General features: G+C 41.2%; 1 protein-coding gene and 1 long non-coding RNA gene across 5 annotated transcripts in view; one reads left to right on the top strand and one right to left on the bottom strand.

Annotated features, from left to right (window-relative positions):
- CASP3 (caspase 3) overlaps nucleotides 1-27,140 on the top strand; it is a 36,422-nt gene extending 9,282 nt beyond the window's left edge. Inside the window, exons 2-7 of one of the 4 annotated variants that reach the window (XM_027122609.1) lie at nucleotides 6,072-6,139; nucleotides 7,904-8,028; nucleotides 11,489-11,617; nucleotides 12,067-12,242; nucleotides 12,801-12,921; nucleotides 25,821-27,140. In XM_027122609.1, coding sequence (XP_026978410.1) covers nucleotides 6,087-6,139; nucleotides 7,904-8,028; nucleotides 11,489-11,617; nucleotides 12,067-12,242; nucleotides 12,801-12,921; nucleotides 25,821-26,137 — 921 coding nt within the window. In that variant the 5' untranslated portion in view covers nucleotides 6,072-6,086 and the 3' untranslated portion in view covers nucleotides 26,138-27,140. Of the gene's footprint in view, nucleotides 1-6,071; nucleotides 6,140-7,903; nucleotides 8,029-11,488; nucleotides 11,618-12,066; nucleotides 12,243-12,800; nucleotides 12,922-14,603; nucleotides 16,947-17,420; nucleotides 17,587-25,820 lie in introns of those variants that run through there. The other 3 variants (XM_027122611.1, XM_027122610.1, XM_027122612.1) reach the window with 3 other exon arrangements.
- On the bottom strand, nucleotides 21,202-25,828 carry LOC113628759 (uncharacterized). Its single transcript, XR_003436230.1, has 2 exons — nucleotides 24,189-25,828; nucleotides 21,202-23,948 (listed from the first exon to the last, which is right to left on the bottom strand). It is a non-coding gene; the product is annotated as an uncharacterized LOC113628759 (long non-coding RNA).
- Nucleotides 27,141-27,562: the final 422 nt, after the last annotated feature.

Raw genomic sequence — 27,562 nt, 5'->3', positions numbered from 1 at the left:
TTTTTTTTTTTTTTTTTGGCTGTGTTGGGTCTTTGTTGCTGCGCGCGGGCTTTCTCTAGTTGCGGCAAGCGGGGGCTACTCTTCACTGCAGTGCGCGGGCTTCTCATTGCGGTGGCTTCTCTTCTTGCAGAGCACGGGCTCTAGACACGCAGGCTTCAGTAGTTGTGGCACACGGGCTCCGTAGTTGTGGCTCGCGGGCTCTAGAGCGCCGGCTCAGTAGTTGTGGCGCACGGGCTTCGTTGCTCGGCGGCATGTGGGATCTTCCCGGACCAGGGCGTGAACCCGTGTCCCCTGCCTTGGCAGGCGGATTCTTAACCACTGTGCCACCAGGGAAGCCCTAGGTTACATCTTAACCTTGGTATGAACCAAGAAGCCAAATGCAACTGACTCTTGAGCAAGGAGGGGTTAGGGGACCCTCCCTATAGTCGAAAATCCGAGTGTATAATTTTTAGTTGGCACTCCATAGCCATGGTTCTGTATCCATGGATTCAGCTATCCTCAGATGGTGTAGTGATATAGTATTTGCTACTTTTAAAAATCCACATGTTTGGAAAAAAAAAAATCCGTGTGTAAGTGGACCTGTACAGTTCAAACCTGAGTTGTTCAAGAGTGAACTGTATTTTAAAATTCTGGAAAGCTTGCCACTATTTAAATCTAAACTTTCTATTACCGGTCATAAGGATAGAATCGCTTTGTCCCACAGCTTTATTGTTGGCAAGAAATAAAAGATTGTTAGAAGTTAATATTTCAGTCCAAGAATCACTGCGCTGTTGCAGAAGTGTTTGGTAAGACGTCTTATGCCCTTGATCATTGGGAACATAGCAGCCTTTCGGGGTTCCTGAACAGCTACTGTGCACCCTGCATTTGGCAGACTCATTCAAAGCGCCAATTTGAGGCAAAACCCTGGGACCAGAAAGACACTGGCAGGAGCTCTGGGTTCACCTTCAGAAATTTTATTGTCTTTTTTCCCATCCCACTGTGTTTTCACTCCAGATTTTCCACAGGCTGGCCAGAAAGTCTTGAAACATAAATAACACTATTTTCTCATGGATTGTAATATAATGCCAATAAACCATTTATTATGTATCTGCCTGCATTTCCAGAATTGTTAGCCAACCTGTATTGTTCTCTCAATTAGTCAAATTAACAACTTTGTTTTTCAACCATGGATGGATAATTATTTTGACTTGTGTTGGGGCAAGTTGGCCTCCGTATTTATGGTTGAAGGAAGTTTGAGATTTCTATGTGCCTATTATGTGTTTATTATACATACGAAAGAAGAAGAGAAAGAGAGATAGACTGGGACGTGGTACACAGCAGTCAAGGAAGGGTTGCTGCTTTCATAGTAGTAAAGTACCACCATTTTTATCGCTCTTGAAACAGGGCTGAGACTTGAAACTGGCTAACACAATACTGGTTGGTATAGTCTACCATTGCTGGAGGATATTATTTTATAAAATAATGTTTACTACAGTTTCCTAACTTAAAAAAAGTAGACATTATAGAAAAAATAGAAAATATAGAAAAATATTAAGGAGTAATTAAGTTGCCAGTGATCCCATCACGCAGAGATAGCCACTGTTAATAAACAGGTTGAAAAGTAAAGATACTGTAGAACCAGTGTATTGGATACACCATGACTTCACTATTTCTCTGCACAGATTTTCAATATTTTGATGAGTAATACATATCCTTCCCCTTCCCTCCTCTCCCTTATCCCTAGAGTTATTTCCTTAGGGTGCATTCTTAGAAGTGTAAGTTTCCTAGAGCAGATGTCAAGCCTTTTATTGAGGGGTGTGGGAGGGACATGTTTCGGGAGGTGATACCAATTTATGTCCCTTCTGTTCATGTCTGGGAATGCCTGTCTCACACAGCTTTGCTAGACGTATGCATGATGAGTTTTTGTATTACTTGGTAAAATGCATGCATAAGTACTCATGAAGGTATAGATAGGACATTTGGGGATTTTTGTCTCAAAGTTGTCTCTTCTAAACGGAGAGAAGATGGGTGCCATCACGTGAGAAGTGCCTCATCCTCCTTGCGTCCAGTTCACCAGCCTTCATACGTTGTGCCCAAATAATTTGTCTTCCTTGCGTTATTGTAGTGGATGAGCCCTCACTTGTTCTTATCTGAGGCTAATACCTCCCCATATGTGAGCTAGATTCACAGACCCCCCCTCATCCCTCCAAGAACTTCGCTCTTTTTCTCCTCTTGCCTTATTAATTTCTCACTTTCTATGGATCATTCTCATCAGCATAAAATCATGCGTTAAATGGCTCATCTTTAAAACCAAGCCAAACAAGAAATGTCCTCTACCCCTGGTCCCCTTTCAGCTACCATCCCCTCTCCTTGCCCCTTCACGGTAAAACTATGTTGACTCACTTTTGTTGTCTTTACTCATTTTTCTTTTCCCATTTTCTCCTCAACCCATTGCAGCAACATTGATCCTTTTAAAGTATACTTTTCAAAAAGTATGAAACTTGACTGTTGCGTAAATATAAAATATGTCAAACATTTTATTCAATTAATTGATAATAGAACCAGTCTGTTGTTAAGACCATTTCAAAGGAGACTTTGAACAATAAACATAGATGTAAATGGTTGGGTATAATGAAATGAATTTGCTAATAGAAGCAAAACTAGTTAATACCCTATAAGGCAATAAAGTGTAATTTGGGAGGGTCATCTTTTCTACAAGTTGCAAATCCGTTACATCATTACAAGACAAAACTTGTTTTCATTGCTATCAATAAGAATCATCTGCATGGCTTCCTTTTTTTGTGGCTTAACTTCCTACAAAGTTGTAAAATAGTCTAGTCAGGAGAAGGTCAGTGAAAAGAGGACACCCTATACAAATGAACTTATCTACAAATCAGAAATAGAGTCACAGGTATAGAAAACAAACTTATGGTTATGGGTTAGGGGAGGGATAAATAGGAGATTGGGATTGACATATATATATATACTACTATATAGAGACAACTAGTAAGGACCTACTGTATAGCACAGGGAACTCTACTCAATACTCTGTAATGGCCTATATGGGAAAAGAATCTAAAAAAGAATGGATATATGTATATGTATAACTGATTCACTTTGCTGTACACTTGAAACTAACATAATATTGTAAATCAACTATACTCCAAAAAAAATTTTTTTTTAATAATAAAGTCTTAAAATGGAAAAAAAAGACACCCTGTAAAATCGGATAATCCCCAAGCTTTCTCTAGCCAATGCCTAGTACCACCCTGAAATAACATCCAGTAATTTCTTTCACCCATTTCCAAGTCTGGGACAATTTTTCCTGACAATCCCCACTATGCCCATTACTTTCTTGCCAAAGCTAATGGTCTCTGTCCTCAACTGAAATGACCTCTTAGCAAGATCTGAAATGATCAAACACTCTTTGGAAGGCTTCTGCATATTTTGGTACACCCCACCTACCTGATTTCCCCCTGTTTCACTCACTTCTCTTTAGTCTCCTGCTGGCTCCACTTCCTCCAGTAACCCTCTAATCATCAGAGTGCCCCAGTATATCTCCAGCCCTGCTCTCTCCCCAAGTTGCAGACGCTTAATTACCTATATCCACTATTTAACTATAGTCCAAACTTTATCATCTCTTTCCGGGACTATTCCAGAGGGCTTCTCACTGGCCTCTGTGCTTCCTCAGTGGATTCTCCACTCAGCAGCCAGAGTGCTTTTTTTTTTTTTTTTTTTTTTTTGCAGTACGCGGCCTCTCACTGCTGTGGCCTCTCCCGTTGTGGAGCACAGGCTCCGGACGCGTAGGCCCAGCGGCCATGGCTCACGGGCCCAGCCGCTGCGCGGCACGTGGAATCTTCCCGGACCGGGGCACAAACCCGTGTCCCCTGCATCGGCAGGCGGACTCTCAACCACTGTGCCACCAGGGAAGCCCCAGAGTGATCTTTTTAAAGCATGCTGTCCCTCCTCTGCTTCAAGCACTCCAATGGTTTCTCCTTCTTGCAACAAGGATAGAATCAAAGCTCCTCTTGGCTCCTGAGGTCCTATATGATCTTGCCTTTACCACTTCAATTCCCTTCACTCCTTCCCTTCCTTTTCCATGCACTAGTCGAACTGGTTTTCTTTTCTGCACCTTGAATGCACGAAACTCTTTCAGGGCCTTTGTACTTGCCAGACGTTTCCCCAGCAAGGCAGCCTCTCTAGGTGGCCTCTATGTCATTTAGCTCTTTCTGTCAATGTCACCTCAGAGATGGCTTTCCCAGCCTCCTCAGCTAAAGCAGCTCACACTACCAGTCTCTCTATTACTCTACCCTATTTTGTTTTCTTCATAGCCCCTATCAGTATCTGAAATCTTATTATCTGTAATTATTCTTCCTCTCTAGAATGAAAGTTTCTTGAAGGAAGGAATTTTGTTTTGTCTTCCACTCTGTCCTAGAGCCTAGAATGGCACCTGGCACAAAGCACGTGCTCACGAAGTATTTGCTTATTGACTACAAGATGGTTCATCCCAGTTGTACACAGCATCCTCCCTTAGTTTTCTAGAAAAACTGCAGGAAGTAAGATGATAGAAAAGCAAAGAGCTTTTGTAGAAATGCACAGCAAAGACTGACTTTGAGAGAAGGTGAAACGCTACCCCCTTCGGTGGTTCCAAAATGGTGACACTTCCTCTCCATATTTTTTTCTCCATCTTCCCCCACGATAGGTGCACACAGTACTTAGGGACAGAGGAGGAAGGAACTGAGCTTTGGAGAAGAGAAGAGATGTCTCCTTAATTTTTAAGAGACCTTGAAAGGGGGGACTTTGGTAACGGGGAGGTGTGGGAAGATAAAAAAGTTCTGGAAATGGATGGTGGTGATGTTTATACAACACTGTGACTGTCCTTAATGTCACTGAACTGTACACTTAAAAATGGTTAAAATGATAGATTTTATGTGTATTTTATCACAGTTTTAAAAATTTAAATTTAAAAAGGGGGAGGGAGCCTAGGACTTTCTGTAAAGGCTTTTGTGGTTGAGTGAGTCCTGTTGACGGGGTGTGTATTCTTTTAAGATTTCTGATTTTAGCGTGGGAGTTAGGTTAAAAGTTCTATTTTGATTGGAATTTTTGAGATAGGCAGGACTTCTAGAGGCTGGAGAAAAATTTTTTGTCATTGTTTTTCTGTATTCTTTATTTAGGGAGGCAGATTGCCATAGAAGTACCTTTGCTTTGGGGAAGCTAGAGAAGACATGGTAGAACTCCAGACAGGTAGTAAGGAACTGGCTTCTTCAGAAGCAGTAGGGAAGAGTGGGAAGAAGGGGGCCTCCATCACTAAGCTTTGCATCTGTGGACAAAGCCACTTAATCACTAGGAGTTGGGTTTCCTGACTTTTCAGATTGTTGGGAAAATAAAAGATAAGATGCCTAGCACAGTACCTGCTGTATAATAAATGCTCCGTGAGAGCTGCCTTGATTAGAAGGACTCACTCACTGTGGGAGGTAAACAGAATTGTCTGACAGAAGAATGAAAGCAGGAACTTTAGTTTTTACTTCCAGGTTTCCTAAAGCCGGTCCACCACCTTAAATGAGAAAGTGGGATTTTCATGTCTAGTTTAAGAGTAAAGATTATGTGGAGGTTTGGAACTTCCTGGTGCTGAATCTCTTGGGAATCTAAGCATCGTAGAATAGTGTTATGTGAGGTATACCGTTTTTGGTTTTTGTTTTAACTGCATTGAGTTGGAAGGCAGAGTTCTTACCAATGACCAGATCTGTTGTAATAGAAACAAGTTGCAGTGTGTATCTTAATCTGGTGGGGTATCCAAATGTAAAAATGTATCAGGCTGCACATTTCCTATCTGTGCACTATGTGTGCTTCATAGCTCAATTAAAAACGAAAGAGAGAAATGGGCGACCTTATGCATACCTTTACAAAGGATTGTTCTCAGGTTTGACTCACAGAAGCCTTGAACAATAGAGGTGAAGCTGGGAGAGTGATGGTACTGCTAATATGAAAATATTCGTATAGTGTGTTTATTTAGAGAAATAATCATGGAATAATTAATGCAGTGATCTTATAATGACTGATTTTGATTAACATCTATTTTCTTTATATTCTAGTTAATAAAAGTATCCATGGAGAACAATGAAAATTCAGTGGATTCAAAATCCATTAAAACTTCAGAGACGTGAGTATTTAAATGGAATCTCATACAAGCAGAGAAAGATGGGTGTATGTAGTACAGCAAACTTTGAGGAAGCAGAAAGAATATGGGCTTTCAAGCCAGAGAGGCCCAGATGACTTCCTACCTCCTGTGACAGCTGCATGGCTATACACATGTTAAATTATCCTCTCTGAATCTCCTCCTTAAAATAAAACTTTCACGTAACTGCGGGGAGGTGGGAGGGTGCCTGACGTGTAGTCAGAAACCCTGCCTTAGTAGCAGAAGGATGACCCAGGAGAGGCAGAGGCACCCTCCGAATCTCTGTGCAGGATGAGAGGTTTGTGTTTGGGGGAGATTTTTTGGCCTCCTGTTTATTTGTGAGTTTTAAGGCTAAAATAAAATGCCAGTTCTCAGTCTGGGGAAGAATTGCCTGGTTATAGATTATCTTTTACCCTTTGTCTCAGTCTTCCTTTTTGGAATATTCTGCTCATTAATGCTTCCAATAACCAGCAGGTGGAGAAAGGGAAAAGATAGAACTCAAACACTCTTAATTCATGTCTGTTATTATCCATTTGGGATCTCTTGTGGTACATTTAATTCTAAAAGTTTATTTCTGGGGTCCAGTATTATTATTCTGGACCATCCAGGGAATTATAAACTAATTTTAGTACTAAACAATACTGTTACAGCAGAGCTATTAACAGGTTACCAATAAAGATTTTTGCAATATTTGTTTAGCAAAGGAATTTGCCTAGAAATTAACCTTTTGAAAGGCAGTCTCATTTTAGAGGCTTCTTGCCTTTTTTTAACCCTTTTAAACTGATTTACACATTTTCCTACCTTTTCCTATCATACAGAACATAATTTACTATTTTAAAAGGTAGTAATTTACTATCCTTTTCCAACAGTATTTTTAGAATTGCATATAATGTGAAATACTCCCAGGTTGAGTGTGTGGGTACATGGACGTTAGGTATCAGTTTTTTGCTGTTGTTTCCTGATTCCTGGTCCAGGTCAAGGATCAGGTTTGCAGACTATTTTGGTCAAGTTTTATTGAAGCATAGCCACACCCATTCGTTTACATATTGTCCTGGGCGACTTCCACCAGCTGGATGGAGTGGGCTGCAACAGAGTCTGTACAGGCAGCCAGCCAGCCTAAAATACTTAATATTTGGCGCTTTGAGAAAAAGTTTATTGACCCTGGTCTAGATAACAGAGGTTTTTGGATAAGTGACCTTTAGACAAGTATTTTCAATTATTTACAACAGTGATTCTATGTAGCAATAAATTATTAGTTTGTTCAGTGCACAGGGTTTAAGGAACAATTTAGGAATTGTGATAAATATTGTGTTTTGGGTCATAGTTGCCTTTTGTTTATTTCCCTATCATTTCAGGGTAATTTTTATGATTTCACTCTTACCTTGAAGGATAAAATATTTTAGAAAGTTAAAAGAAATTTAAGTATAAAATGAATTTGATGAAATTTTAATAAAATTTAGAGGAAAGCAAAATATAGAGATTAAAAGTCTGAACTCTGAAGTTCAACAGATGCTTTCAGCCTTGGGTCTGACACTGTATCTTCATAACCATCAGCCTCATAGTGGTCACTTCCTCATCTGTGAAATGGGTTTTTGTGAAATTTTAGTGAGGGAAAGCCTGTTGCACACAACTTGGCATATTATATTCAACAAATGTTAACTGTTCCTATGTGTTAGAGAAGTTGTGTCAATGTGAACAGCAGCGTTGGTCATTTCTCTCTTTGTAAACTGTTGTTTGATTTTCAAACAGAAAGATCTTACATGGAAGCAAATCAATGGACTCTGGAATATCCTTGGACTATAGTTACAAAATGGATTATCCTGAAATGGGTTTATGTATAATAATTAATAATAAGAACTTTCATGAAAGTACTGGTATGTATCATAAGATAGTTTTTAATCCTTTACAAGTATTTGTACCATTTATATTTGGTGTAGTATAAAAAACAGAATTGATGTTATTATTTAGTAAACTAATGACACAGAATAGCCATGAAGTAGAGATAGAGCAGGACCCCATGGGTCCTACAATTCAACATGAACTCTTAATCTTCTACCCATCATCAAAATCTCTCCCTCTTCTATCTGTATGTTTATCTCTTCTGCCCTGACTTCTGTGTAACCCTTGCTTCTTTATCTTCCTGCTCCCTCTTTCATGTTAATGGAAGGATCTCAACAAATAGTAAGTAGAAGTATTTTTCCATTCCAGGAACTGTGCAAGGCACCTCACAGAAATTGTCTTGTTTAATTCTTAGAGCACCTCTGAAAACTAACCACCATTAGATGCCGAAAGGTTAAAAATCCTTGCACAGAGTCCCACAGATGATTTAGTAGCAGAACTGGGACTCAGCGTTGGTGCTCTGAATCCACTTTCTATGCCACTTCACCTGTGCCTTCATTCATTCTGTTGACTTTCTCTTCTTCCCCCGAAAAGAAGACAGACTCCCCAACCTTAAAGAGACCTTTCTTTTACCCTGCTGCCTCTTAAGCTTTGATCTGATTTTTGTCTCCTTCCCTAAATCTTAAAAACACGTACTTTAAACTTGCCATCTTCACTTCTTTCCATCCCTTTGATTCTGTTTTCTCTGTTTCTACCTCAACCGCTCTGTAGAAGTTGCTGTTAGGTTCACCATAGCCTGATCACCAGATCCCGTTCTCAGTCTCTATACTATGTATAGCTTGAATCTAATAATACTTTGAGGTTTTTTTTAAGAGAATGTAAAAAATAAAATCCCTCGCGATCCTAAAAAGCTATTTAACATCTTACTGTATTACGTGATATTTTTTCCTTGACAGTTTCTTTCAAAGCTTAATTTTATCCATAATAGTAAGCAATATTGTATTTTGCTTGTTCCATTTAATGTAATATAAGCATTTTTTGTGTTGCTGTATAATTTTCATATCTGTTATTTTAATGATTATATAATATCCCATTCCCTAAATATAATGTTCACTTGACTTGCATAATTTACCATATGAATGAACACTTTGGCTGTTTCTTCATTTTTCATTTTTAAATTGGTGCTGTGATAATTCTTTGAATTTGCATATTAATTGTATTAGAATTAATTTTAGTTAAGGAAACTAGAATCTGCTGATTCAGTTTAGGAGGCTGTCTACCAGAGTGCTGGTGAAAAGGGAAAGAAGCCAGATTACACTGGAAAGATAAGCTGGATTTGATGTTAGATTCATTATAAGGAGTGAGGAAAAAGTAGTTGAAAATGAGTGTCTAAACCTGAATGGCACCATTTGTATTGCTTTCGGCTCCGAGTTGAGATACAACCTTCAACCGTTAGGTATTCTGCCTCACGTTGCTAGTTATAATGCCCTCGTCCCATAGAATTTTACATTGTTGAACTTATTGGAGTTTTTTTTTCCGTCCAGTTTTATTGAGATATAATTTACACACAGCACTTATAAGTTTAAGGTGTACAGCATAATGATTCGATTTCCATAGATCATGAAATGATTATCACAATAAGTTTAGTGAACGTCCATCAACTCCAATAGATACAACATTAAAGGACTAGAAAAAAGCTTTTTTCCTGTGATGAGAACTCTTAGGATTTCCTCTCTTAACAACTTTCATATATAACATACAACAGTGTTAATTATGTTTATCACATTGTATGTTGTATCTCTAGTACATCCCGAGTACTTACTTATCTTTAAAGGGGGAGGGGGAAAATTGTTCTACTCTCCCCCCAAAAATACTTAGGCCTGTAGTCTGGCTTTAGCCTTAGAGTGAGCCCCTTTTCTGCTTTGAAATTTGAAGATCAGGTTCTCACAGCCACCTCTGACAGCCTGGTATTTTTTGTCCAACTACTAAGTGGCTCACAAACCAGGACCAGAATTCAGTCACCTGTCACACAGCTGCATGGTGTCCTCAGCCTTTCCAATGTCAAAACCTTGATGAGCTTACTTTAATTTTATAAAAATAATATATGGCCATAATATACATTTCAGAAATTACAGATTAGCAAAAGAAAAATTGAAATCACTCCTAATCACACTACTCAGATAATCAACAATAATTTGGAGCTAGAAACATCTAGTCTTTTTTCTATGCATATGTGTTAAGCTTACTCAATGTGTGCCCTCCCCCTGCAGCACTTTAGGATTTTAAAATCTGAATTCACTGTTCAGTCAATCCGTACGTGTATGTGGAAGGCGCTGTAAAGGCATGAGGAAAGCCCAGGACTCCTGGGTACAGTCCGCTCACCAGCTTCAGTACTTTGTTCAAGTTCCTGGACTCCTCTGTGCTCCCACATCTGTGCAAATGAAGCCAGTCATGATAACGGTCTCATGGTGGTTAGAAGGCTTAACGGAGACCACGCAGAGCAGAATGGCTGATGAACAGTGCTAAAGTGGCTAGTGGTTTGTGGGGTTTTTCCTGAAAAGGTGTTATGAAAGTACTAATGTATCTTAGAATTGTTGGGAACTTGAAATCAAAGAAATAGTTCCTCTGAGTTTGTGAGGTGTGTATTGATACATATGTGTGTGTGGTGGTATATGTATGTTTGTGTATGTACAATATGTATGTGTGTGTGTGTGTATATATATATATATATATATATATATACTTATAATTTTTTCTTTAAAGTAGGATCCTATGCTTTTTTTTTTTAAATGACCATTTTCCCATGGCAAAATTTTGTCTACAAAATTTCAGTGGCAATATAGTCTCCCATTATATAAATGACTTTTAATTTATTTAACCAAACCTCTCTTGTTAGGCATTTAAGTTTGTTTTTCACTATCTAAGCAGCTGTGAAAGACGTCTTTGTGACTGTAACACTATAACAGTTTATGTTATGAAGTGTCTTATATGCTAAGAAATGAAAGAGACTTTGTGTCACCATGATCAGAATATTGAATTTTCTTAGCATTTGCAAGGAAGAGTTTGCTGTAGATTGTGTGAATCACTGAATAGTTCATTTCAAAGCAGTTTATGGGTCTTTTTTAAATTTATTTTTATATATTTTTTACTTTTGGCTGCGCTGGATCTTCGTTGCTGCACACGAGCTTACTCTAGTTGTGGTGCGCGGGCTTCTCATTGCTGTGGCTTCTCATGTTGAAGAGCACGGGCTCTAGGCGCGTGGGCTTCAGTAGTTGCAGCATGTGGGCTCAGTAGTTGCGGCTCGCGTGCTCTAGAGCGCAGGCTCAGTAGTTGTGGTGCATAGACTTAGTTGCTCCGTGACATGTGGGATCTTCCCAGACCAGGGCTCAAACCCGTATCCCCTGCATTGGCAGGTGGATTCTTAACCACTGCGCCACCAGGTTAAGTCAAATTTTTTTTTTTTAATGCAACTAAAAGTAACTTTTTCTGTTCAAGGGATGGCATGTCGGTCTGGTACAGACGTAGATGCAGCAAACCTCTGGGAAACCTTCACGAACTTGAAATATGAAGTTAGGAATAAAAATGATCTTACATGTGAAGAAATTTTGGAATTAATGTACAGTGGTAAGAAATAATGAAAAGAATGATCTTCATTGTCCAATTTATGTTACAATCTAGCTGTAATTATACACATATAAAAGTAAAGCATGAGAACTGTGGAACTAAACTGTACACAATCCTACTCTCTCTCTCTCTCTCTCTCTCTCTCTCTCTCTCTCTCTCTCTCTCTCTCTCTCTCTCTCTCTCTCTCTCTCTCTCTCTCTCTCTTTTTATATATATATATTTTTTTTTTTTTTTTTACTCTATATATTTTATGTAAGTAAAACAAGTTATTCATACCAACTCACTAGAGTGGTTTGAGGTGTGTTGCTCTGCCCTAAGTTGGGTTTACATGATCTCTCAGTTCTGTTCTCAGGTTTCTTCATCTTATTCCCATACAGTGCATATGAAATGGTTGAATAAAATTGCATTGGTTTTCTGATGGTTTTTCTTGTTTGTGAACGTTTTCCCAGTTTCTAAAGAAGATCACAGCAAAAGGAGCAGTTTTATTTGCGTGCTTCTAAGCCATGGCGAGGAAGGAAAAATTTTTGGAACAAATGGACCTGTCGATCTGAAAAAATTAGCAGGTTTCTTCAGAGGGGATTGTTGTATAAGCCTAACTGGCAAACCTAAACTTTTCGTTATTCAGGTAAATATATAACTGAGCAACCTGGTTATTGAGGATTCATTAGGGATTAATTTACTCAATTGTGGATTATCAAAAAAATTTATTTTTTTCCTTGAAGCTACTGAACTATTGTTAGTTTTTTGTTTATTTAAACTACCACTTAGGAGATAGAGAATAAATTTTAATTTTAGACTTCTAGCAAAAGGATTCTGCATAATTAACATCAGTTTTTACAGAGCCTTTGCATTTCTTAGAAATAACAGTTGTACATGTACACACATATTTTTTAAAATAAATGTTTAGTTTCCTTTTCTTTTTTTTTTTTTTTTTTTTTGCGTTACGCGGGCCTCTCACTGTTGTGGCCTCTCCCATTGCGGAGCAGAGGCTCCGGACGCGCAGGCTCAGCAGCCACGGCTCACGGGCCCAGCTGCTCCGCGGCCTGTGGGATCTTCCTGGACCGGGGCACGAACCCGTGTCCCCTGCATCGGCAGGCGGACTCTCAACCACTGCGCCACCAGGGAAGCCCCTCCTTTTCTTTTTTTAAACTTTTTAAATAAATGTTTATTTTCTAACCTCTAGGCTTGCCGAGGCACAGAACTGGACTGTGGTATTGAGACAGACAGTGGTGTTGAGGATGACATGGCCTGTCAGAAAATACCAGTTGAGGCAGACTTCTTGTATGCATATTCTACAGCACCTGGTAAGAAAGTTACTAATACTGAATGTTATATGTAGATTTTAAACAATGAAGAGTGTGTTCCAAAGGCTTTCATGATTTTGATATCCATAAAAAGCCAACTTGGGGCTCCCCTGGTGGCGCAGTGGTTGGGAGTCCGCCTGCCAATGCAGGGGACACGGGTTCGAGCCCTGGTCCGGGAAGATCCCACATGCCGCGGAGCAGCTAGGCCCGTGCGCGACAACTGCTGAGCCTGCGCTCTAGAGCCCGTGAGCCATAACTACTGAGCCCATGTGCCACAACTATTGAAGCCCGCACGCCTAGAGCCCATGCTCCGCAGCAGGAGAGGCCACCGCAGTGAGAAGCCTGCGCACCGCGGCGAAGAGTGGCCCCCGCTCGCTGCAACTAGAGAAAGCCTGCAGGTAGCAACGAAGACCCAACTCAGCCAAAATAAGTAAATAAATAAATTTTTTTTTAAAAAGCCAACTTGTCTGTATTTTAGGGTACCTTAACCACAGACAAGTCTCAAAAAGTTGTCTTTAGCAAAGTTGGGCTAGAAAATATGCATCTATAGGAAAGCATACTTACATAGTGTCATTCATGAACTTGATACCACATGGAAACTGTATTAAAACATAGGACAAGTCAGAGCTTTGCCCACTTCCTGGAATAGGAGAGAACTGTGTTTTCCAGGAATTCTTAGGAAGATAGGAAATTGAAAGGATAAGCCTGAATAGCATATGCGCAGGTAGAAATGGAATGAGGGAAAATAGAGTTAAAAATGATTTATGAATAGGTTATCAACCTCCACTTTTTTGTGGTTGTATTATACGTGTCATCATATAAATAAATATTTATTGATCATACAACTGTTTACTTATACAACTAAGGGTGTCACAAAGTTTGGAAATATAGGGCAAATGTATTTTTAAACAGTATTACATTTTTAAATATAGTCAATGTGACTTCTTTTAACCTCCAGGCATCTTTCCAGATAAAGTACTTTCAAATTAAAAGCAATGGATCCAGGGAATTCCCCAGCAGTCCAGTGGTTAGGACTCATTGCTTTCACTGCCACGGGCCTGGGTTCGATCCCTGGTCGGGGAACTAAGGTCCCACAAGCCGTGCGGCACAGCTGAAAAAAAGGAATGGATCCAATAGTTAATCTGGGAAAAGAACAATAAATACACTATTTCCCCTTTTTGGACGTTTGAATATACTATAATGTGTTTATTATACTCTATTCAGATGCCCTGTGGACAAATTTAGGACACTCAAATATGTGTGCATATGTAAGCAGGTTATTTCTTGGATAAGCCAATAATCTGATTGCAACACGATGCTACTTATAATGATACTTTTCATTTCTTTGCTTTTGCATCTTCTTCACGTTACCCTTTTCTTCCCTATTGGAAGGGAAGCCCAGGAAGTAAAATTCTCAGTAACTCAGTGGTAAAGTTAGTCCACAACTCTTTTCCTTGTCGAAGCAGAGGTATACATAAAGCACCCATTTGGTTTTTGTTTTGTTTTCCCCTGGAATCAAAGGTGTCATTCATTCATTTATTTATTTATTTATTTATTTATTTTTATGGCTAATAATACCTATGAATGTTTATGCTTGTTTTTACCTTCATGATTATGTCGTAATTTATTAAATCACCTATCATTGGATATCCATGATATTTTGGTTACATTTTGCCTTGTAGGTTACTATTCCTGGCGAAATTCAAAGGACGGATCCTGGTTCATCCAGTCACTTTGTGCAATGCTGAAACAGTACGCTCACAAGCTTGAGCTTATGCATATTCTCACTCGGGTTAACCGAAAGGTAGCAATAGAATTCGAGTCCTTTTCCAATGATTCTACTTTTCATGCAAAGAAACAGATTCCTTGTATTGTGTCTATGCTCACAAAAGAACTGTATTTTTAATCACTGAAGAAATGGATGATTTTTTTTTTTAATCTGTATGCCAAGTGAGGAAACGGTGTGACTGATAACTATATTTTCCTCTCTCATTTAAATCTAATCTAATCCCCGAGGTGATACATGGAAATATGTCACTTTCATAGCAATAAAACTACTATGAAGCTACCTCAAACACAATCAGGTAGTTGAAATTGAATTTAATTAAGAATAAATAAAAATGGATAATGGTACAGTCATTATGAGAGGAAATGATTGTAAATTAACAGCTCTCATAATTAGCAAGTTTTAGTGATTATGCTATGCTACAAATTTTCAAGGAATTATGGAAGAATTTAAACATTGCTGTAATGTGTTTCAGTGATATTGACAATGCTCTTGTTTCAGAGAACATGTTCTGGTTTTTGTCAAACTATAGACATGATGATGTGGAATAATGTATCCTCAAACTTGGTGGTCCATGTGCATGGTCAAATGCTTGAAGACCTTGATCTTAGAATTAGTATTTGGAGACAAGACAATAGTATTTTTACATCACCCATCTGAGCATATGGTGTTGTGATGTCTGTCCCGAGCATGTCCTTGTTGTTTAAAAAAAAAGAAAAAATTATGTTTAGTATTGAAAAAGGAACTAAATGTTTTACTTGAGAATATGCAGGAAAACTAAGTTGACTCTCTCAGGTTAAATGCAACATTAATAGAGGGAGACAGAGTTAGGACTATAAGGTGCTGAAATGCAACTCTTCCCACCAGCTGCTGGGCCTCGCATTCCCACAGAGTATCTGAAGGGCTCTTATGCAAAACCTCAAATTTTGATCACACTGATAGCAGCATGAATTGAAGAAATTCTATAGGAACATACTAAAATACAACTTACAGAATACACAGTGAGGTGTGAGGAAGAAACAGTAAATCAATCAGCTGGGCACTTTTAATTAGAAGATGGCTTGAGCCTGAACAGGGACACAGCGCAGCCTATGTCATGAAGGCAGAGCCATAGACTACGGCTTCAGGAAAAGGAATGCTGGCTAGTTTCTTCATGTACATGGAGGTGTACATGGAGGATGCTCCCAAGGCAAGAAGCTCCAAGAAAGTGAACCAAATCAAACTTCTGAAATGGAAATTTTCAAAAGATGGTGAGAGTCATAATAAAAGTTGTAGCACTTTTTTTTTTCAATTTTTTCAATGACAGCTTTTAATTGGATGTTAAATTCTTATCTGCCTTTCTGCAGATAGCACATTATATAAAATACAGCTAGCACCATTACCACTGTACTGGATACACTGAATAACAATTCACTTCTCACTTTACACCGAGGGGGAGAAGGGCTGCAGTTGTCAGCCTGTCAGAAATTAAGTATGTAAATTAATGCTTAAGTGTATGAATATGAATATGATTTACAAGACGCTCGGAGTGTTGTTAGGGGAAAATCCTGAGGTCTCTCCCCTTCAACGATAACAAGTGCTCAGTGACCTTGACAGACGGCACGCAGACATGGGTGTGGCCACGTGTGCACTTGGCCACCAAGCTTTGGGAGCTGAAGTACTCCTGAAGAGCAAATCCTGGACTCCTTCTGGAATGTCCCTTTCTGCCATCCATGAATGTCAGCCCATAAAAGCAATTTCATTAGCATTTCCTCATTTTCCAATATAAGCGGTGAGTGTGGCCCAATAATATGGGCCCTCAACCATCCTTTGCCAAGGATGGGAAAAATCATAGCACTCTTTGTAGTAAAATTTTTGAGCATGTTAAGTTGTATTTTGTTGACATTTATAATCAAAGGAGAATGATACTGTTGTGATCATATACGGTTCTCTGAAATGAAAGGACCATGGCATGCAGGACGTTAGCAGTCATTCAGTCTTCCCTCCTTTGGTGCCCAGGGAAACTGAAGGCCAGAGAGGAGAAGCAGCATGGCCCGAGCTGGGGACAGCAGGCTAGGAGCCTCCTAGCTCAAGAGATGTTGAGCCGTCCCTGCATCGCTGTATCCCGCTGCTTTTCCGTCTGACATTTCCTGTGAGCCTTCTTTTGCTGAAAGAAAGGAACTCACATTTATAAATGAAAGCTATTTGTTTTGGCTATGTCTGTAATTTTTTCGAAGTCAATGAAGTATCTTAAAGTGTGTTCCTGTGTGACAATTTTTTTTTTTTTTTTTGGCGGTACGCGGGCCTCTCAGTGTTGTGGCCTCTCCCGTTGCGGAGCACAGGCTCCGGACACGCAGGCTCAGCGGCCATGGCTCACGGGCCCAGCCGCTCCACGGCATGTGGGATCCTCCCGGACCGGGGCACGAACCTGCGTCCCCTGCATCAGCAGGCGGACTCTCAACCACTGCGCCACCAGGGAAACCCCTATGTGACAATTTTATAAAAAATTTGTTATTATGAATTTTTATTTCCAAATATAAATTTTAACTTAAAATTACCATCACATTCAAGTGTTTGTTGTTGTTTCTGATGTGCTACTCGCTGAAATTAAAATATTTTTAACCAAGTGCTTGATTTGGAAGGGCCAGAGAAGATGCAACAGGACCCTTTAATCAAATACTTTGAGATGGTGGCAAATTACCGAATAGGATAAGCAGCCTTCCTTTTCTCCCAGGTCCCTCTCAGAAGACCATTTCTAAAGTTACCATGATGCCAGGAAGGATACGAAGTTTGCAGAGATCACAGCCCCTAAATATGACCATATTTTTGTTTGTTTCCTTGCTTGGAGGAATGGGGAGTAGCAGAGTATAAAGGATATTGCTGAAATGAATCACTTCAACCCATAAATTTTTAGTAGGGTGAATAGAGGGTGGGGGGAAGAACTGGGGGCGGGGGAGGGTTGAAAAAAAACCTGTGATGTCCCCAGATGGTCAGCTCTGGGAGAGGAGCTGTGACAGGGGAAGAAGTCCCCTTTGTGTTTTATGTACCTAGAAGAGAAATATGAGAAAGTGCAAACATGAGTGGTTTACATTTCTTCCAGTATTTCTATAGTGAATGTACATTACTTTTAAGTCAGAAAACTAATAAAATTCTCTAATTGGGACTAGGGGATTCCTGTTTCCAAGGAGTAGAGGGTGACATGAATAACTCCCTTAAGACTCTTTTAAAGCTATAGTTCTGTAGTACGTTGATAGTAGAGCCCATTCTAATCTCTGCTAAATAAAGAAGTCTTCAATATTAAAAAGAAAAATACCAAGGCCAAGAACCCAATAGAAAAATGGACTAAGGGCCATGAACAGACAGTTCATAGAAAAACACCAAATGTCCCTTATACCTCAGATGAAAATCTTAATCATCACAAGAGAAATTCAGATTAAACTAAGGTATCATCTGTCATCTAGCAGACGGACAAAAGACCTCATTTGACAACATTCTGTTGGCTGAGCTGTGGGGAAATGTATCCCCCGTTGGTGGGACCGCACAACCGCGTGTGGAGGAGAATCCGGCAATACCTATCCAATTATTTACTCTTGAAGTAGCAATCTCAGGTCTTGGAGCTCAAACTGCCCATACACCCGTACATGTACAAAAGTATATACGCAATGATTCACCTTAGCATTCTTTTACAGCAACCCAGCTGTAAAAACGATAGGTTAGATACACTGTTGCATCCACACAGTGGAACACGACTTGCTGTAAAATAGAACGAGGAGGACCCTCTTGAACTGATAAAGGTCTCCAGCATGTATGATCAGGTGGGAAAGGACGAAACACAGAACGCCATAGACAGTATGCTGTAATTTGTGTAAAAAAGGTCTAGGGGGCGGGGAGAGCATAAGAATATGCGTAAAGCAACACCAGGAGGATAAAGGGCACTAATACAAATGTAAATGGTGGATGGGAACAGGAATGGAAGTGAAATTTCTTTTGTGTTGACTTTTCTATATCGTTTTGACTTTTTGGAACCGTGTCAATGTATTATTACCTGGCCTCAAAAATGGAATCAAATCAAGGGGGGATGGGGATGGCACAAAACTTTCAGGAATGAGAACGTGGTTCCATACGGGGGTAGGGCTGGGAGGGATGCCATGGCTGTCCATAGCCATGTTGCAGGATTTTGTTTAGCTTGTTTATTTTCTTCTTTGCTTCAACCTCTGTAGGTATTAGCTGAGAAATCGTAACACGCTTGATATTAGAACTTGAGCCCAAAGTAATACTCAGCATCAGTTTTTTATAGCTCAAGGAGCAAACTAGACTATTCACATTCGTTTCTTAATTCACTCTCCAGTTGTTCCATCCTTATCCTTTGCAATATGATTGTAATAAATTATCACATGATGAGGCAGACCAAGAAATATCCATCAAAGAATTTTTGTGCACAGAATCTCTACCGTCTGCTACGTTGATAATTGAAAGAACTGAGGAACTGAAATGCTTAGGGATGTTCAGAAAAAGCAAGCATCTCCCTTTCAAGAAAATGTTTTTCCAGATTTAAAGTTGGTGCAAAAGCTATTAAGTAGCATGTTTGAGCTAAGAGGCCAATGTCTGATCTACACCTTATGCTTTGGTTTTAGGTGACTTAAATGTCAGCTCAGGGACCTAACAGCCTCATATACAGTTTCCCAAGAGGGAAGCATGTTTGGCCAATGTATTGAAAGCTAATTCACTGATTTTACTGAAATATTTCCAAAGACTCATTTCTGCCTGGCAGGTTTAAGGAGCATTGAGGAGGCCACTGTGGGTGGAGGGGAGTCAGCAGAAGGAGAGCAGGTGAGGCTAACAGGGAGATGCTGCAGAGTGGGGCCTTGAGGATGCTATACCTACAGATCCCACCTAGGGCCAGAGTACTAGTGCAGCGGGAAGAGGCTCCAACATCTAGAGACCCAGGAAAGGAGACCGAAAAGGATGGCCAGGGCTGAAGGTGGGGAAACAGGAGAGTATAGGGTGAGAAAGCCAAGGGAAGAAACTGCTTCCCGAGGAAGTGGCCTGCTGGGGCAAACTACTGAAAATTCAGAGAAAATGAACGTTTGAAATATGCATTGGATTTGTGACAGGAGGTTATAGGTGATCTTGACAAAGGGGATTCTGTGCAAACATTGAGGCAGAAGCCAGCTTAGAGAGGACTGCTATATGAGTGCCAAGTGAGGAAACGGAAATTAAAAGTACAGAAAACTTGAGAAATTGCCTTCGAAGGAAGGGTGGGGTTGGCGGGAAGAAGTAGCTAGAGGGGGAAATGAGTTGAAATGTTGTGTTGTGTGAGAGATTTGAGCATGTTTAAATGCTGATGGCGAGAATCCAGTCCGGAAAAAGACTGAAAATACTGGAGGGAAAAGTAACTGACAGCGTAGGGTTCCTAAGCAATGAGAGAGGGTTAAATCTGAGCTAATTGTGGGGATGCAGAGAGGAGGTGAGGTTTTTTTGTTTGTTTGTTTTTAACGGGAGGAAATATGAGAAGCTGGATGTGAATAAAGCTAGGCTTGTAAGTTTTGTAGCAGGAGGTTATAACACTCTGCTTTTTAAGAAGTAGAAGACAATGACTGTGCTCAAAGTTAACTGTTCAAAGGGTTAGAAGAATAAGGAAGCTTTGAAACCATTGTCAAGAGCTGGAGAGTGAGTTGACGGGAGAAGTTTAGTGAGATCGCTGGGCAGCGTTTAGGACCCAGTTAAAACCAGCGATGGTGAATCACAGTGGTACCAGCCTGCCCTGTTGTGGGGTTTTATCTAGGATAATTCAGCTGCTTGGTATGTGTTGGCTTCATCCAACTTTGGGTATTTTCCCACATTTATTAAAAAAAAAGAGGAGCCACGGACTTCAGGAGACTGCAAAATGAGTTACTACTCAACTGATGGACCATGGAGCTAAGCTGGAGAGACGGGGCACTGAACACAGAAGGGGGTAATTTTAGGGAATAAGAAGAGTGGTCTGTGGCCTGATGGTCCTGATGAATTTGAAGAACCCTCATCGTACAAGCAGTGGAACAATAAGACTAAAAGGATTGCAGATTGTAGTCAGAGAATGGATGGGAGGTGGGGCAAATTCAATCATGAAAAAGATGTGACTGATTAAGTTGAAGAGTGAAGTAGTATGAAAGACCATTTTGGAACTGAGGTCATGGAACTAAGGGGTGAGAATGCTGGATGTGTCCTCCTCCCTATGGGCACTGATTTGCTGAAATGAGCTTCCATGTGCAGGAGTATAGTATAAGATAATGTGATAAAATGTAGTTTTGTTTATAAACCTTTGCTTTTAGGGAACCTTTAAAAATCCACCTTCTGTTTCTGCCAATTAACACTGTTTAAAACTACCACCTGTTATCACCATTCATAAAAGAAAGGGCATTTTAACTCCCACCTCCTTCATTTCCTCCTCACTCCCAAAATAAGGAGGGACATAATCTCACATTTTCCAAGGTCCCTGCTCATTTTTAAAGCTTAGAAAACATAACCGATAATTCTGCTCAAAACTTTAAAATATATATATTTTTGTTTCCAATTTGTAACTGGAACATAAAATAGACAAAAGCACCAGGTAGAAATCGTAGTTGCCTGTTTCCAGCCAATGCTGCTGGGTCTCTGTTTTGAACGTTTGCTTCCAGAGCTACTGTTGCTGATGCAAATTCAGACGTAAGAGACTGAGCAATAAAATGTGCAAGTGGTGTCTGTTGAGAGTTTCAATTATTTGTAAATCTGTGAGAACGGGTTGAACTCCTGCGGGGGTAAGTGATGGGGGCAGTCTGGGTACCAAAATCTTGTTCTGCACCCACGCCTCACCCTGCTCTCCCCATCTCCTGCTCACCCTCCTCGTGGCTCTCTGTCCCCAGCTGTGAGCTTAGGACCTTGCACTGCGAACAAATCAGATTTGTCTTGTGTGTATCAGCTCTGGTGTGATTTATCATCACACCCTTGACCCAACCCAGGCTGATACAAAATTAAATGATCTAAATATTAAAAGTCTGTCCATTAAGGACAGATTCCATTTGCCTATTTTCGTTTCAGTTAATCCCTGTTGAAGGTACCCTTGGTACCTTCTAAACAAATTTTTTTCAAAAAACCTTTACTGTGAGAAATTTAATATGAACTTTTTGGGTATATCTCTCTGATATTCAAAGCAATCAAATATCCTTTATATTTCATTTGAATTTCTCATGTAAGTACAAAATGGGACAAAATTAGAACCTGATTTACCCCCCTAGGTTCTCTCATCTCCTCACATGCCCTCAAGCATAGAGCAGAATTAATAGGTTGAAATAGTTGAACCAAAACAGTGGTTTGGTTTACCCAAGGAAAACATAAAAAAGATAGGCTAGACTCAGAGCCACTATAATACATTCACATCCTTAAAGTTAACCACTAGAAGTGTTAGGGATTCTCTTTCCAGTTTTCTTCTTGAAAGCCATCAAGTCACCGATGGAAGCTTATTGGGAAAGTTTATCTATGAGCCTTAAGGGCATCTACTCTGTGTTCAAGCCCTGATGTAAAAGTCCCTTCAAACCACTGCACTGATATCAACTTGCTTAGTTGGACGGGAGCATAATTTTGAATCACATCAAGTAAATTCTGGGAAATTCCTAGTTGACACCTGCACTGTCTTTGAAGGTCTTGAGCAACCCATTTTTTTCAGCATGTGAAGCTTACAGGTAAACTATGACTAAGAAATGTTTTTCACTAAATACAGTCACAGTTCATTTCAGCTCAGAATTCCCCCCTGCCCTGCTTCACCTCCCACGTGCCCACTTCCTCCACTGGGTTGGTTTCGTGTAGTTTGGGTAGTACCAGCTCTGGAATCCGCCCGCTAGCTGCCTCTTCCCCAGTCGGAACTCCAGTTTCTCTTTCTCTAAAATGGGGGCAATAATATCTTCCTTCCAGTAGTAGTGACATGAGAATTTTTAAAAAGATAACGATGGAAAAGTTGTCTTGACAGATTAAAGCTCTAGAGAACCATGGCAGGTTATTCTACGTATCCATCAGTTTGCTGTTGTTGGAAATGCCAGTAGAACTAGGGAAACTACTTTCTTGACTTATCTGTACTTAGAGCTCTCAACTTTGTGCCCCTTCTAAGTGAGGCTTACATACCATCCTTCTTGAGCCAAGAAGAAGGGGGTAGGGGTCTGGGCTTCAAAGGGCAGGAAGACAAATCACAGGAAGAGGAGAAGAAAAAAACGGCTGGTAAACAAATGTTTGCCTTGCCTTGCAGATAAGTCTTTCTGATATAAAAGTTCTCTCTAGTAATAGCTCTTTTGCCCTTAGATAAAGGGCAACAAGCCCTTTATCTAAATTCCTTTATCTAAATTCCTTTAGGCAGTTAAGGGAGAGGCAAAAAGCTTTTCCAGAGACTGCTGGGTCTTCATTGCCTTCAGGCCAAAACATCCACATGTCCAAGTGGCTACTTTGGGGTGGCATATTCTGTTTACCCTCACAACTTTCTCATTTAATGACAAAACGAAAACGAGTTAGTAATGAGTTTGAAGTCCCTTATTCAAGGATTTGGGGAGCACAGCGTCTCACAAGCAGTGGAACCCACTTCCGGAGGGATTTTGGGCAAGAAGGAGGTTTACAGAGAGAAGAGGCCACGTGGAAACAGCACGACTGGGTAGGAGGGTGGGGATTTCCTTACAAAACTAGCAGGTCCTGTTTTCTAGGGTAAAGTAAACTAGCTAAAGCTGAGTTGGAGGATTGTGAGTGGTGTATGTCAGGCTTCCTTGGCAGGAGTTTCTGGTAAAAGCAGGCTGATTTAGGCTTAGATCTGTGACATGGGTGGGGTCACTGGATACGCGAACTGTCTTTATCACTCTGTTAATATGTCAAGTTACTTGAACCTCAGTTCTGCTTGGTAGTGGAGAACTCATCGGTTTAGGGCAAACCCAATCCACTCAGAGTTAAACCATCCAACTTGGGGCTCACTCCCTGCCTGGGAGTTTGTGAAGCATCATGACACGCAGGGAGGAGGAGGTTGGAGGTATCTGGTTTTCCAGTGTCACGGGTGCCCCGTGGGTCCTGCTGAGATGAACGTCATTCTGTTTGACTGTCCTCCTCCCCTCCCCCCCCCTCTGGCATCCATCAGGACACCTGCATTCCCGTGGGGTTTCTGCTCTCACGGTGTACTCTGCGGCCACTCTGCGTCCTCTCATCCCCAGTCACGAGGCCCTTGTTGGGGAGGAAAAATAATTTTCCCTCTACCCTTCTGAGTTCTTGGCTGAGGTCCCTGTAATAAAAGACAGATTCACAAGACAATAAACGAACAGAAGTTTATGAACCTGTGTGTACATGGGAGACACCCAGCAAAACCGAGTAACTCCCCAACATGACCTAAACCACTGGCTTGAATAACCTCTTCACTAAAGACAAAAGAAAGAAAAGAGAGGGGAGCTCAGTTATGGGGACAGTTGCCAGGAAGAGCAAGGTAAACAAGGGTAAGGTTTGTCACACAGATTTCAGTCTGTACCTCCTCCGTTGATAGGTCCCTTGTGATTAAGGGTTTTCCTTCCCTTCCTGGTATGGAGAGGGAGAGAACCCTACAAGTGGAAATTTCCTTTGTAAATGCACATTTCTCTTGCAAAAGAGTAACTTCTCCTTTGTTTTCAGAGCTTCTCCTGTGTCTGTAGTTTCTCAAACGAATCCTATGCCAAAGAGGTATTTTCAGGGCGGCATATTCTTCTGCTGCCCTTCACCCATCAAAGTCAGCTGCATCTCAGAGCACAGAGGAAGGTTATTGAGCTGTTTCCTGAGCCCTGGTGGGACAAGCAGGGTGTCTGGGAGGCTGCCCCCAGCCCACCTACTTAAGCCCTTTCTACCGCTTATGCCTTATTCTACAGCTACCATGATGGGGCGGGCGCGGCGGGAGCTTCTCCTTCAGGGATCCAAGCAGGAAATGGGGTGCCAGTCTGTTCTAAGTTGCAGAACCCCAAATCTAAGGGGCTGCACAGCAGGGCTCCTTCTGTGAGGCCCTCAGCATGGACTCACCCCGGCTCTCTCCTCACCAGGTCTCCTCCCTTCCCCAGCTCGGAGGAGTTTCACCTGGTGGCGGGGAGGACGGAGAGGGAAGAGGCAGATCAGCCTTCTCTGTCTGTCACACCTGGCCTTCAGCTGGTAAACATCAAAACACAAGAACTTAATGCGACACGTCTCCTTGGGGCCATGAAGGCCTTGCGTCTCACAGCCAAATCAACAGTGCGGGAACAGGAAGTTGTGACAGGGTGAAAGGACGTGAGGATGCAGATTTTGCCACATGTGCTTATGACAGTAGCTACCCTTATGCAATTTCTCTATGCCAAGCTCTTCACAAACAGTATCTCCCTTAATTCTCACAATAATCTTAGGAAGTAGCATTATCATCTCAATTTGCTAACTGACGTTGAAATTTTGTAATTGAAAGCTCAGAGGTTAAACAACTGGCCTAAGGTCACACAGCCTGTGGTTGGTAGTACCTGAACATGAATCCAGGCATTTCTGCTTCCCAAGTCGTTGCTCTTTCTACAATCCCCCGATTACTCACTTCTTTAAAGGACACCGGATGAAAACACAAGCCAAAGCATGCACCTGGAATCTAGAAGGGAGCGTGTGTCTGTAAAACAGATTGGGAAAACACCTTACACCTGATCCTCAGAGCTTTGTCCTTGTGAGATACTGCATCAGCATGTGTATGGAGAGTTGGTCAAAGTGATAGACGATCAGAAAGGATCTTTTCTTGGTGGGGGTGGGGGGAGTAGCTGGAGGAGAGAGCAGAAGAATGCAAGATCTCAGATCGTTATGAACAATGTGAACGAATGGCAGAGACTCACTTTTCCAGAACCTGCCCTCAAGATGACCCACAACTATACTTTAGTGCATCACTTAAAGAAGCCACCTTAAAGGAGGGTAAACAAGCCTCAGGATAGAGCTGGCACACTACAGAGTTGGAGTCAAATTTGGTTGAAAATGGGCAGACCCCTATCCTGTGATGTATACACTGGTTTTCTTAACTAAAAAATTTCAAAGTCTCTTGGCAATCCATTTAACACACCATAATTTTCTTTTTTGCTTTCCTTTTCGATTTTCTATCCAACTCCATTCTTCTTTCACCCATCTGTCACCTTAGGATCCAGAAAGCAAAGCAGCAGCAGCTCCTATAGCTGGCGGAATGAAGTCGGGAGCACCTGTCCATGGTGTTGTGTGTGGGTAGCAGCAAACATACATGAGCAAGAAGACCAACAAGGAGAGTCTGGGCTCCAGGCATCGCTCCAAGCAAGGAGTGACTGCGTGAGCATGCCACAGAGTTGGGCAACTGGGAAGCCGAATGATGATGTGGCTTTTAGGAACTCAAAAACAAAGTGGAGGTCAGAAACAGGAAGGAGCCATTGTGAAATTGAAAGCTCCCTGGCTTTGGGATCAGCAAGGTCCAGTCACAAAGCCTGATGTCTCTGCTCGTTTACTACATGACCTTGGGCATTTTCGTTCACCTCCGTGAACCTCAGTTTTCTTATTCATAAAATAATTATAACTATAACATCATCCTTGCAGTGTGGTTGGGAAGATTAGAGAGGATGCATATATAGCACATGGCTTAGGACTTCACAAGCAATCAGTTCTGTCCTACATCAAGGCTCATGTATTTCCTAAGGGATCGTCCATGGCTTCCCTCAGATTCCTAGAGCTCATAATAGGTTGGATTCACTGCACGTATGTACGTGCGAGGCGGCTGTGCTAGTGCTGTGAATTCAAGCTGCAAGCACCTTCTGCAGAAAGCTGCAAGAGTGTGAATATGGATTGGTCCCTACTGCTTTCATTTTCTACTGATGCAAAACCATTTACCACAAACTCAGCATCTTAAAACAACACATTTATTCTCGCACAGGTTTTGTGGTCTGGAGTCCAGGCACAGTGGAGCTAGGTCCTCAGGTCAGGGGCCAACCAAGCTGAAATCAAGGTGCCCATGGGCTGTGTTCTCATCTGGAGGTTTGACTCAGGAAGAAACCATTTCCAGGCTCATTAAAGTTATTGGCAGAACTCAGTTCCTTATGGCTGTTTTCTGGCTGACTGTCAGCCGGACATCACCCTCAGCAACTACGAGCCACCCTCGGGTCCTCGCCTCGAGGGCCCCTTTACAGGCGGTTCATGACATGCTGTTTGCTTTTAGGCCAGCAGGAGGATTTCTCACTTCAAATATCTCCTCCCTCCAGAGAAGGCCCAGGCCCCCTTTTGAGGTGTTCACTTGCTCAGGTCAGGCTCAGCCAGGATCATCTCCCTTTTGATTATTCACAGGCAACCAGTTGGAGACAGTTACATCTGCAAAATCCCTTCACTTCTGCCACATAACCTAACCTATGACAGGAGTGAAATCCCACCATATTCCCAGGTCTCGCCTGCACTCAAGGGGTGAGAATCATACAGGGCATGGACACCAGCGGGCAGGAATTGGGGGGGCATGTGAGAATTCCACCCACTGTGCCTGCCTGGTCATGCCCACCTCCAAGTGAGGGCTGAGGGCTGAGCACGGAGGTGAGTAACACTTGGTAGACACTTTATGAATCAGCTTTGATTCAGCTGGAAGTTCACCAGGTGATTTTTCTTCTTGCTAGATTAACGTATTCTACAGAATTACAGCGAAAAAATTCCGGATACCACACCCTGAAAGAAAATTGTCCTTTTAGGAAATGTTTTGCCCTGGAGGAAGCATCTCTTACCATCTCAGACACCTTCCATCCTGTTCTGCAGACTACTTGAGGCTGTAATGTACATTCACAAGAATTCAGGTCACGTGGCCTGAGATCTACTTTTTAAAATACTCTCAATCTAAATATGGGGAAACTAAGGCCCATACAGGACTAAATTCACCTGGCC

Source organism: Aethalodelphis obliquidens, unplaced genomic scaffold (genome assembly GCF_003676395.1).
Source record: "Aethalodelphis obliquidens isolate GAN/ISIS:26980383/991018 unplaced genomic scaffold, ASM367639v1 scaffold25, whole genome shotgun sequence".
NCBI classification, from domain to species: Eukaryota; Metazoa; Chordata; class Mammalia; order Artiodactyla; family Delphinidae; genus Aethalodelphis; species Aethalodelphis obliquidens.
Note: the sequence above shows the minus strand (reverse complement) of the source record. Positions and strands in the feature narration are given on the sequence as shown.